The sequence below is a fragment of the Macaca mulatta genome, chromosome 9 (genome assembly GCF_049350105.2).
Source record: "Macaca mulatta isolate MMU2019108-1 chromosome 9, T2T-MMU8v2.0, whole genome shotgun sequence".
In the NCBI taxonomy this organism is placed as follows: domain Eukaryota; kingdom Metazoa; phylum Chordata; class Mammalia; order Primates; family Cercopithecidae; genus Macaca; species Macaca mulatta.
The window spans coordinates 125,780,824-125,793,339 of NC_133414.1; the positions used below are offsets into that span (position 1 = coordinate 125,780,824).

Below are 12,516 nucleotides of genomic sequence, written 5' to 3' on the forward strand. Positions count from 1 at the left end.
AAACCTACATTGCTAGCAAGCTCCCCAGAGGCTTTGGCGGCCAGCAGAGACATGGCATCCAGCTTCATCTCAAATCCTTTCCCCTTTGTCTTCTCCCAGCCTTCTTTATACTTAACCTGACAAACAAAACCACAAGTGAATAGGAGTTGCTACCCATATTCCTGCCAAACGTCAAAGATATTTTTTTAAAGCAAAGTTGATTTTTTCCTCTATTTACAGACCAGAGTCTCGGCTGTTGTTATCAAAATGATAACAGTAACTATTAACACAGTTAGTTGATTCCTTCGTTGTAGAGCTGTGCAGGCCAGTGATAATGGAACAGGACAAAGAAAAGACCCATGTATTGCTCCTTGCTCTGTTGTTTTCTGATCATGTGACCTTGGCCAATGACCTCTTAGGGCCTCAGTCTCCTATTTGCAAAGAGAGTATCACAGTCTCTTTCTCAGGATTGCTGTGAGAATAAATTGGATAGAGAATATGTAAAGAGATCTTAAACTGGTGAAGTGTAACATAAATGTGGGGTGTTGACACTGCCCTGGCAATAACAACTACTGTTTATTGGCCTTTTCCTAAATGATTTCTACTCATTAACCGCAAATCTTCACATTAGGCCTGTGAGGCTCAGTGAGATTAAAGAGCTCACCTATGGTTACATAATTTTTAAAAATGGCAGTGCCAACATCTGAACCTAGGTCTCTCCGACACCAAAGCCCATGCCACTAACTGTGCCCCTACAATACCTGCTGGGACTTACGATAATTCCACATATACAGTGCCTGCCCCAGGGTAGAACAGGCACTTAAACAATGTTAGTTCCTTTTCTTTTCTTCTCCTGCCCCCAAAATTCCATCTAGAATGAGAAGCCAAATCATAGCCTACTTGTGACTCCAGGGAGAATCTGATGATGCAGACTGATCTTCTTAAAACTTAAAATTCCATATTGGCTAACACAGTGAAACCCCGTCTCTACTAAAAATACAAAAAATTAGCCAGGAGTGGTGGCGGGCACCTGTAGTCCCAGCTACTTGGGAGGCTGAGGCAAGAGAATGGCGTGAACCTGGGTGGTGAAGCTTGCAGTGAGCCGAGATTGCGCCACTGAACTCCAGCCTGGGTGACAGAGCGAGACTCCGTCTCAAAAAAAAAAAAAACAAAAAACTTAAAATTCCTCCACACAGCAAATCACCAATTCACCAGGGTGATGAGGATGAGGATGTAGGGGTGTGTGTGTGTTCACACATAGATTGTACACATGCTCATATAATGGGACTAAATGGCTATGACCAATTTATCACTAGTAAACTACCACATGCCATGACACAGCAAAATTCAAAGTTACAATTTGATGGATGCCTCTGAAGAGCCTTTCTCAGGGATAGACACTTCCCACTTGCTGGACCATCCCAGTATCTTCGTTTTTCACATCGCTCCATAACCCCTCCACCTTCTCCCCACATTGCTCTCTTACCTCACTGAAGAGTTTGGCATTGGTTTTGGCCTTCACCAGCTGAGGAACATCCTGGGGCAATGTGTAATTCAACTTATTTTTCTCATAGTCAGCACGGTAATTCACCTGTTGGATTTAAAATAAATCTGTAGGGCTTTTATATGGGCAGAAAGAGAACTTTAGGGACCCATAGCTCTTTCCCCCTTAGACCCATAGCTGAGAAGGAGTTTCCAGAAAAGCCATTTTGCCAGGCAGCCTGTACTTTTTGTGAATGTTTTAAATTAATGAACTGAAGGCGTCAAATGAAAAGTAAAGAAACTCAAAGACGCACTCGAAGTTGTGAGTTTGCAAAAGAGTTCCCTATGACTGCTTCACCAACTCCCCTTACACGCACTTGAGAATATTGAACTTTTTAAAAAAACATTTGCTGCAGTGCTGAATATCTTGTTATATGCCGGGTAATTATCAAATGCCTGCCCACAATGACAAAAAGCCATCCTAAATCACACACACAAAAGAGAGCCAACCAGACATGTGACTCCTGTTGGATGAATACGCATCATCCGAGAAGCAGTCTTGACCAGAAATTAAACTTAAACTTTAGATGATTGGTGATACTAAGAATTATTGTTAGATTTTTGATATGATATGTTAAAATTATATAAATATGTTTTTTCTTTTTTACCTTTTAGAGATTCATACTGAAATATTTACAGATTACATTATACAATACTTGAAATTGGCTTCAAAATAATGTGGAAGAGGAGAATTGGACAGGTATATAGATGAAGCAGGGTGGCCATGAATCGATTGCTGTTGAAGATGGGTGACAGGTACATGGGGATTCATTATGCTATGCTCTCTACTTTTGCATGCATTCAATATTTTCCATAATAAAAAGTTTAAAAGAAGTGGGGTCATTTTCTGGCTGTAATAAGACATGTGTCACCATTCATGAAAGTCAAATCCTTGGAGGTCAGATGTCCAGAGGCCTCAAAGCAGCAATTCCAAGACCCCCACGCCCAGCTGGGCAGGGGACAGTTACTTACATGACTCAGCTGCTGGGCATTGATTTTGGCTTGAACAATCTGTGGCGTGTCAGTCACTGAGCTGTACTTCAACTTGTCGATGCTCTGCCTATAATTGGCCTAGGTAAAAACCGGCACAAAAAGATGTCACTTGCTCTTTTCTCGAAGATTTGCTTAGCTCCCTCTCCCAAGCCCAATAAAGTGCAATTCTCAAACGACTATGTTGAAAAAGAGTCAGATATTCCAACTGGATACTGACAGACACTCCAAGCCCACAGATAGAAAAACAGTACCTTGGAGAGTGAGACACCTAACAGGCAACTCATAAAAGAGGTGAACTAAGTGGCCGGTGAACATAGAGAAAGATGCTCAGCCACACTATTAATGAGAGAAAGGCATACCAAAACCACAAGATACCCCTCCACACCACCTGAAGAGCCAAATTAAAACTGCTGATAATACAAAGTGCTGGCTAAGGATGAGGACTTATGAAAACTCTCACAACAGTGCTAGCAGAAGTGCAGATTGGTACAACCACTTTGGAAAACAGTATGGCATTTGGGCACACACATATCCTATGTCCCAGTAATTCTGTGCCTGGGGCTCATTCCCAATGAAAATATATGCCTGAGGTCATTTTATAAATAATTCCAGCCATATATCTACACATAGTATACTTTTCTGTATACATCTTATACTTCACCAAGAAAGAAGTGTCAAAAGAAAAAAAAAAGTAAAATGAAAGAGGAACAAAAAGTCCAACCAAGTTATACATGCATCTTTAAGTGGGAGGCAATGGAGTATCAGTGACTCCTTGTAGGTGGCCCTAACATGTCCCCACCCTATACACCAGCCCCTGCCTGGCCCTCACCTCCACCTTGCCAGAGTCCCCAAGGAAATTGCCCTGAGCTTAGCACTTTCATAGAAGATGTAGGTTCAAAAGAGGAGGAGGCAGAATCACCAGTGCAGTTGGATGCATTGACTACCTGGTTCCCACCTCAAGACATCAAGGACTAGTGAATTCTCCCCTTTGAAAATACAAATTGCCCTTCAAGTATTAAGAATTATTAGCCATTTGCCCACAAGAATATATGCATCCAATCATCTTATTTTTCTCCAAACACACCTGACCAAGATCTGCTGCAGAGGGAATGGAAACTTGGGCAGGGAAGTAAAGGAACAGGTTTGAGGCTAGATAGTAGGTGATAAGGGGTGAGGGGCTAAGGTGAGCTGAGTGAGAGCCCCAGAAACCTATGCAGGTAGAAGTAAAGCTAGGATACAGAAAAGAGGGAGAGGCTGTGGGTAGCAAATAACCTCTTTTACAATTTATTTTTAATTATTATTTTGAGACAGAGTCCCACTATGTCACCTAGGTGGGAGTGCAGTGGCACAATCTCGGCTCACTGCAACCTCCTCCTCCTGGGTTCAGGAGATTCTCGTGCCTCAGCCTCCCTGGTAGCTGGGACTACAGGTGTGCGCTACTATGCCTGGCTAATTTTTGTATTTTTAATAGAGACAGGGTTTCCCCATGTTGGCCAGGCTGGTCTGGAACTCTTGGCCTCAAGGGATCCTCCCGCCTCAGCCTCCCAAAGTGCTGGGATTATAGGCATGAGCCACCACACCTGGCCTTCTTTTAGAATTTAATCAAGGTTATCTGAAATCCAGGTAAAAGAGGAAGAAGTAAACTCATCCCTAACCCTGCTCTCCTTCCCTTAGGCTCACATGGTTCCTTTCATTCATCCACTTGCCCATCCATTTACTTTTTCAACAAACTGTTGCGGGGTTCCTACTCTGCAGAGTGAGCAAACTCAGACGTTCCCTGCCCACACAGATATCTCAAATGGGTCCTCACTCCCAGGATCACAAACTCACCCAGTGCCTCTGGACATCTGAATCTCTGTGCCCACGGGCTCCAGATTGGGCCTGCTTGCCAGCTGAGCTCCCCGGGCTTGGCTCAAAGTGACAGGATCACCACTGAACACCTCATTCGCAGCCTTCATGTCTCTCTTTTCTTGCCCAAGGCCAAAGGCCCCTCCCAGAATCCCACACAGTGTGGCAAATTCTTCAGACCTGGGTTTTGCCTGAGAACAACACCCCTTTTCTGCATCACCACTATCTACTGATATCTCTGCCTGTACCTCACCTATGGCCTTGGCCAGCCTCCTCTGGCAGCTGGCTCTGCCCTCCCCAGGGGCCCACACCTTGGCCACTCTTGTACTGTTCTATCAACTCCTGCCTGTCTAGACTACAGGCTGATGTCTTTGCTTTTCTGTCTTTCTCCTGACTGCTGCTAACTCCTACGGCCACTTCCCTGAGATGACAGCCCACCTCAGGGAGTCTTTGCAGCCCAAAAGTCACAAATGTCTCTAGGAGCCAGATAGACCACTAGCTGGGCACAAGCCCAATGCTTGGCCTTACTGTTGCAGAAGTAAGGAGTCGAGAGGACTATGGCCGAGGGAGGCAGCTGCTGCCCAGCTCTAGAAGATGGTTGTCATGCAACCAATAGGACACACAGAAGCTAGATTTTCCAGTTATTCCAAAGAAACCAGAAATCCATATTATGATGCAAAATCTTGCAATTTTTAAAAGCTAACAAATAGTTCAATATTTTTTAAATCCAGTGACCTGGGCCAGGGGCAATGGCTCATGCCTGTAATCCCAGCACTTTGGGAGGCCTAGGCGGGAGGATCATGAGATAGGGAGTTCAAGACCAGCCTCACCAACATCGTGAAACCCTGTCTCTACTAAAAATATAAAAATTAGCCGGGCGTGGTGGCTTGTGCCTGTAACCCCAGCTACTTGGGAGGCTGAGGCAGGAGAATCGCTTGAACCTGGGAGGCAGAGGTTGCATTGAGCTGAGATCACACCACCACACTGTAGCCTGGGCAATAGAGCAAGACTTCATCTCAAAAAAAAAAAAAAAATCCAGTGACCCAAGAGAAATAGGTCTAATAGCCACTTTGGGCCCACTGGCTACTAACTTGTATACTCCGTGTCTTCCCTGGGTCTTGTACTCATTTCAACCAGCTCATCATAATTATAACTAACACATGATACTTACTATGTACGCAGCACCATTCCAAGTACATCATACATGTTAACTCATTTAATCCTTCCCACCACCCTATGGTTAGGCATTATTATTAGCCCTACCTTACAGTGTGGAAACTGAGGCACAGAGACCAAAAGTGGCTTGCTCCAGGTCACCCAGGCAGTAAGTATCAGAGGTATGATTCAAATCCCAGGAGTCTATGTCGCAAGGTGGCGCTATACCTATACGCTATAAACCTGGTTTGCCAAAACTAGTGTGCTTAGAGCTATTACTTTTATTTTACAGATGGGCAAGGGGTTCCCGTTAGCCAGAGTTAGCATTGTTTAGACAGGGAAATGCATCCCAGAAACAAACAAATGACTTACAAGTGAACTTCTAGAACAGGACCTAGAAATAACAAAGTGCTCCTGACAATGGGCCATGGAGAGTTTTGTTGGATTTGAAGATTAAAAAACATCACTAGGCTTGGTGCGGTGGCTCACACCTGTAATCCCAGCACTTTGGGAGGCCAAGGCGGGCAGATCACCTGAGGTCAGGAGTTTGAGACCAGCCTAACCAACATGAAGAAACCCCGTCTCTACTAAAAATACAAAATTAACCGAGTGTGGTGGCACATGCCTATAATTCCAGCTATTCAGGAGGCTGAGGCAGGAGAATTGTTTGAACCTGGGAGGCAGAGGTTGCTGTGAGCTGAGATTGCACCATTGCACTCCAGCTTGGGCAACAAGAGTGAAACTCCATCTCAAAAAAAAGAATAATAATAATAATTTTGTGCTTTTTAGTTAATGATTCAAGGAGAAAAGTTTTTGCATGTTGAGTTTTGGACATGGGGTGTGTAGAGAAAATTAGGAAATATAAAGTCATTTCAATGTCAACTATTAATTAGATTAGAGTACGGTGACTTCCTAATGCATTAATTCAGAAGGCAAAATTATCATCTCATAATAGAGTCTATTAGAATTCAGAATTATGCATGATAAAATGTCACAAAAACTATGTTTTTAAATGGCATATTCTTTCCTGATAATTCTGCATTAAGTATGTTACTGAGTACAATTACTTTACTCTGTGGGACATAATTAAAAGTCTCCATGATTAATCACATCTTTGCAACATCACAAATGCTTGGCCATTGCTTCAATCTACATTTTGAAGGGTTTCTTTTTCCTTTGCTAAAGATAGAGTCTCATTTTAATTCTATCAATGTTTATAAAATCTATCTAAAGGGAATGCTCTCAAATTAAGAACCCATGCTTGCTTATTTAATTTCATGGCTATTTCACCACCTTTAAGATGACCAGACAGAGAGACCACAATTGTTCTTGTAAATGGATTCCCCAAACTTCCTGATTACTAAAATCCCTGCATTATGGGTGATAAACTCAAATTCACATCAGAACCAGGAAGGTAAGCTAAAGGAGGTACAGCAACAGCGAGCAGCCACCACCCAGTCCCAGCCAATTGCTGCCTTGCAGGATCTGGGGCAGAATGTCTCAGAGTTTTCAAGAAAAGGTGAGCATGTTAGTTTTTGTCTGAACTCAGAAATTCCACATGTTGGTTCAATTAAAACAACAACAACAACAAGAGCAAACCCACTGTGTAGCCAAACAAAGCACTTCTGTAGCATGAATGTGGTTAATGGGCTGCCAGTTTAGAACTTACCTCTAAACTCAATTAATATTTCTAATTCAGTCTGGTTTAAGTTTGCATCAGACTTTCCTGGGTGGGCTTCCAGGTGCCTGGTTTGACTCTGAGTCTTATCTAGATAAATGTAGTAGCAGGTCATGTCATAACGGGAGTACATCTTGCATTCTTTGTGCTACTTATTAGACGTGATATCTGCAATCCTACTGCAAAAGCACATCTTCAAATTTTAATAAGGTGCCCTTGATCTGCAAGTTTCCCAGGTAATGTATACAGCCAAAAAAATAAATAAATAGATAAATAAATGCAGCTTTGGTAGCGGTCAAGTTTAACTTTGTAAAAGGAGTAAGTCAAGTCAATCCAACCAAACTTCCTGAGAAAAAGATAAGCAAAGTTTAGGTCCCTGATCAGTTCCTCTGCTTCCTACCTCCTGTTTTATTACACATTAGAAAAGCCCCTTTCATTCAATAAATATAATTTGCCAATGATTGTGTTTTGATGTCTGGGCACTGGGTTGGACACTGGAGATACCCAACTGAATCCTACTGCCCCAACTCTGAGCGAGAGAGAGAGAGATTCAAAGACTTATCTACCAGTAGCAAAACTTCAATCAACTTCTAAACTTGTACTGATCCCAAAGGAAAGTAAAGGAAAGTAGCACTTGACATTCATAAATACACGCTGAATTATTTGTTCAATTATTGATCGATTGATTGGAGATAACCTTCACTGGCAACCACAATACAACCTTACTTATAAGCCCCCTGAAGTACTTTTTAAGTTAGTAGGTGACGTTTATCTTTTTCTTTGTACTTTTCTGTATTTTCTAAATTTTCTATAATAAACATATAGTAAAATTCTTGTAATCAGAAAACAAGAAATTTAATTGATTGTACACATTTTGCCTGGAACAAGCCAAACCGTAAATAAAATCGCTGCTGTAATAATTAAGGGATACATATACTTTCCCATGTGCTCCTGAGAAAAAATGGAGTCAATATTACCACTTCCTCTCAACTTGTATATATACATTTTATTTTACTTCCTTCAGTCCTTAACATACTACGTGTCAAACCTTTTTTCAAAGAAATAAAAAAGTCATCCTTGCTAAGGAACAAGCATTTGAAATGTGCCCAGCAGACAAAGCTCACTGAATTCTAAGAGGAAAAACTGAACCTCAGGTTATTTTCAAGACAAAACTAGAGTTGTCCCTAGTTCACACTGAAAATCTAAGAGTGTGCAAGCATGCATAAATGAACTTCCTAGTGGAAATTGGAAAAGGATTTCCCTTTCTTCAATCCCTTCACCCTCCTATGAACTGTTATATCATGTTTCTTTCCATCTTGCTGCCTACACATCACTCCTCAGGAAGGAAGTGACAAGTGATGAAGCAGAAAGAGCTGTTGGAAAGGAACTCACATCTTTCAAGGGCACCAGTTTCATCGTTGTTTGATAGGAAGGCGTGAGAGTGGCTGGGTAGTTGTAGTCGACAATATCATGTTTATAATCAGCTTTATAGGCAACCTAAAACGAAGAAAAGAACAAGAATGTAGAAATCAGCTTCTACTTTCTTTTGGCTTTGTTTGAATGCCATAAGAAATATTTTTTAAATACCCAGAAACAAATGAATTCAGTTTCATCACCTTCAAGGAAAATTAAGTTAGTTCATACTTTTGTCTTTAATTAATCTAAACTCCTCTTAATTAATTCAAAATTAGTTAACTTCCATCTGTAGTACATTTATTTTATATTTCTTATTAATTATGAAGCTGTTTGTCATTTTTGTTGAAAAGAAGCATTTGCGGTGCTTCAGTGGCACAATCGGTTAGCGCGCGGTACTTATATGAAAAGAGGCATGTGCACATGGATAGACAATGGAAGAGCTCCTTGGCTAATCCTGAGAAAATAGATGGAAAGGTCAAGAGTCTTTAGAGTATTTAATTTTTTTTTCTAAAGATCAAATTGACATTCTTAAGCAGAGAAAATCCAACATTCGTATGTTTCAATAATGAAATCAGTTTCCTTTAAGTGTCTTTTACCTCCAAGATTTACAACCTAGCATTTGTAAACCTATAAACTGGATTGACAAAGCCAAAGAGAGATTAACAGATTATATGCTACAGGGGAAAACAGGACCTGATCTACCCTGTTATCCCACTACCTTGACCAGTGCCAGGCCACAGCAGGTTTTCAATGAATACAACGATCAAAAAAATGAATGAAGGAACAAACCAGCTTACCAACCAACCAACTCCAAATAAATCACAAAAGCTTTGGAACCCTGGGGAATTTGGAATAAGAATCAAAATTATTCATTTCTCTTTCTCTCTCAGAAATTGCAAGTGTTAACCACACTGGATTCATTATAATAGATTGAAGTACTCTTCAAATTAGAGAAATCTAAGATAAATACTTTGTAGCCTTTGAAAATTTTCAGGAATTTTACCTAGCCTTGGTTGTATCCGCTAACATTTAGAAGCTGTTTTGGGTCAGTCTTCACATAGTCTTTAAAATAGAAGATAGATTTTTTTAAAAGGGAAATTGTAAAAGAATTGGCTGAATTCTTCATGCCCCGCCCCACTCCATCCCTACAGGCCCTTGCATAAAAGGACTCACGTTGCTTGCCAGGCTGCCAACTTTCATTGCATGCAGAGTGCGTCTGTCCATACCAACTCCTTCATAGCGGCCTCTCATGTGGTTCTGGTAGTTTTCTTTATATTTATTCTACATAGAAACACAAAGTTTTCAACCAAAGCATTCCCTTCGCAAGTAGTTGAAGATAAACTACTCATCTTAATGCGTTAAATCCAAAGCATAAATGATTAAATATAAGCCATTTAAATAGTCAGTGTATCACAGAATAAAAAATAAGGCAAACTTTTTTTTTAATAACGTAAATTTCAACCCACAAGAAGTTGGAGTAAGACAGGAAGACAAGGAAACATGGGATCTGATGAGCATAGACAGCACAAAACGGACTTGACTTTCTGTGTTCATTTTTACATTTTTAGCTTTAAATTTACCAGATTTTTCCAATGTGAAAATTTACCATGAGATGGTGGCAGGCGCTGACTATGTGGGCGTCACATGCAAAGCCCCATGCTGAGGCTGGTACAAATCACTGCATGCCATTACCTCCATTTCTAAATATATGAAGGACAAAACCTGAGCTTTGCCAAATTCTGTGATGTAAAAGTTGGTCACTAGTGTGACCATGTGAAATAATAATGTTATGTGCCATGTGCCAAATGCCACTTATCAAATAAAAAGAAGACCAAAACAGGATGACGAGAGGTCATAAATAGGAAATTTGGGGTATTAAAATCACCTAACCTGGGAGGCCATTGCATTTCTAGGTACTACGAGTATTTAAACAGAACACTACTTATGACTATATATCAGACACGATTCTACTTATCTGAGTTAATCTTTACAAGTACTCTATAAGGGGAAGGAACTATTATCATCCCCATTTTAGAGTGGGGCAGAGTGGCTCAGGGAGCTTAAACAACTGCCCAAAATTGGCCACTTTGCTATTAATAACCGTGAAATCAGGTATGTTGGCTCTTAAACCACTACATTTATGCAAAATAAATTCCTCACTGCGCCTTACACAGTCCCTTGCAATTTTAAATTCTACTATTATGTGCAACTAAGCAAAAGTAAAACATACTATCTAGTACAGGTCTTTGATGTCCGTGAAGATACATCTTCAGACCTGCTCTGAGAATCTCCAAATTTGCGAATGCCCCTCTAGTACATATCTGCTCATCTGTAAGACAGGGAAATAACGTCTGGCTCTCCAGGTGACTCTGAGGGTGAAATGAGGTGATGTTAACTCAGAGGCACAAAGTCACACTGAGAGGGGACGTCACATGCTCAGCCAGGCTCCCTCACCAGCATTCATCACTAGGACCCAGGCACTGGGCTGCACACAAGGAAGCAAGGGAACGGAGAGGACAGGTCCTGCCCAGAACACTCAGGGTCAAGATCAGGGATGTGACAGAATTGAACACTATGAGGACCAATCCCAGCAGGCAATCTTAACCAAAACCCAGGCATTTACGCCTAAAAGGCCATGCTTCTCCAAGACACATAGATCCATTCCCATAGACTGCCCCTCTTGGGAGACCTAAAAACTAAGCTCACCAAAAGTGCCCAAACAAAAGCTTAGTGTTAACAACTCACATCACTGGTGAATTTTGAGATCTTGCTCACGTTCCTGAATTGAGGTGTTTCACAGTAGTTGATACTGTGACCTCTACTACTTTCCAGATCCTTCTTATACTCCACCTTGGAAATCAAAACACCAGACACACAATAGAACCAAATCCAAAGTCACTCTTGAAAATGTCCCAGGACTTGACTAGGATATTTTTAGAAAACTTTCAACCCAAGATTTTAACATATCAAGCATAGAATATGCTAAGTTAGCAGGACATAGTTCCCTTGATAAAAACAAATCATAATAAATAGTAAATAATTGGTTTCATTCAGAAAATTAAAAGTATATAGTCGCTTTCAAGAACAAATACTATAAGATTTCATAACTCAGAAAATGGCAAAACTGGTTTTACAACTCAGGTAGGTAGTTACTCTTGAGGGGAAGTGTATTAGGGGGATAAATCATATTTCCTATAATGGAAATGTCTTAGGAGGATGTCTGGTCATGTTCTGTTTCTTGATCTGATTGCTAGTCACACAGATGTGTCCCACTTAAGGAAATCCTTCCCACTATACATTTATGATGTATGCACATCTTTATAGGTATACTTCAGTGCAATTCAACCAGGAAAGTTACTTTACAAGGAGTATAATAAATGAGACCACTCAGATGCAGAGCGTCTTGTAATTTAAAATCAGTTGGCTATTTGAGCTCTCCTGGGTGCCTGGATGTAGGATGTGAGGCTACATTAATAAAATAGACTCCAAGTCACCTCAGGTAATTAGCATGAGGCAGTGAAGGCCAACTACCTGCTTAGATGGCTGGTTTGTCTTACTGACTAAACATAAGGACGTAAAGAAATGGAAGGTTCCCTTGCAACTTCTTTACCAAAGGAAATACCCCTCAGTTTGTTATCATATCTTACAAAACTATATGGTGGGGGTATGTCTAATTCTAATACCATAAATATATTTTTATATTCATCTGTTCAATTACAGTATATTCATATAGAAAAATACCAAAATGGGCCGGGCGCGGTGGCTCACGCCTGTAATCCCAGCACTTTGGGAGGCCGAGATGGGCGGATCACGAGGTCAGGAGATCGAGACCATCCTGGCTAAACCGGTGAAACCCCGTCTCTACTAAAAAATACAAAAATTAGCCGGGTGAGATGGTGGGCGCC

The 12,516-nt window shown here is 41.0% G+C and overlaps 1 protein-coding gene across 8 annotated transcripts in view; it reads right to left on the minus strand.

Moving 5' to 3' along the window:
* NRAP (nebulin related anchoring protein) overlaps window positions 1–12,516 on the minus strand; it is a 76,806-nt gene that overhangs the window by 43,331 nt on the left and 20,959 nt on the right. For 4 of the 8 annotated variants that reach the window (XM_015148212.3, XM_077947537.1, XM_015148211.3 and 1 more), the window contains exons 12-17: window positions 11,357–11,461; window positions 9,785–9,892; window positions 8,588–8,692; window positions 2,494–2,592; window positions 1,466–1,570; window positions 9–116 (exon numbers count right to left, since the gene is read on the minus strand). In XM_015148212.3, coding sequence (XP_015003698.3) covers window positions 9–116; window positions 1,466–1,570; window positions 2,494–2,592; window positions 8,588–8,692; window positions 9,785–9,892; window positions 11,357–11,461 — 630 coding nt within the window. The remainder of the gene's footprint in view (window positions 1–8; window positions 117–1,465; window positions 1,571–2,493; window positions 2,593–8,587; window positions 8,693–9,784; window positions 9,893–11,356; window positions 11,462–12,516) is intronic. The other 4 variants (XM_077947539.1, XM_015148214.3, XM_077947540.1 and 1 more) reach the window with 1 other exon arrangement.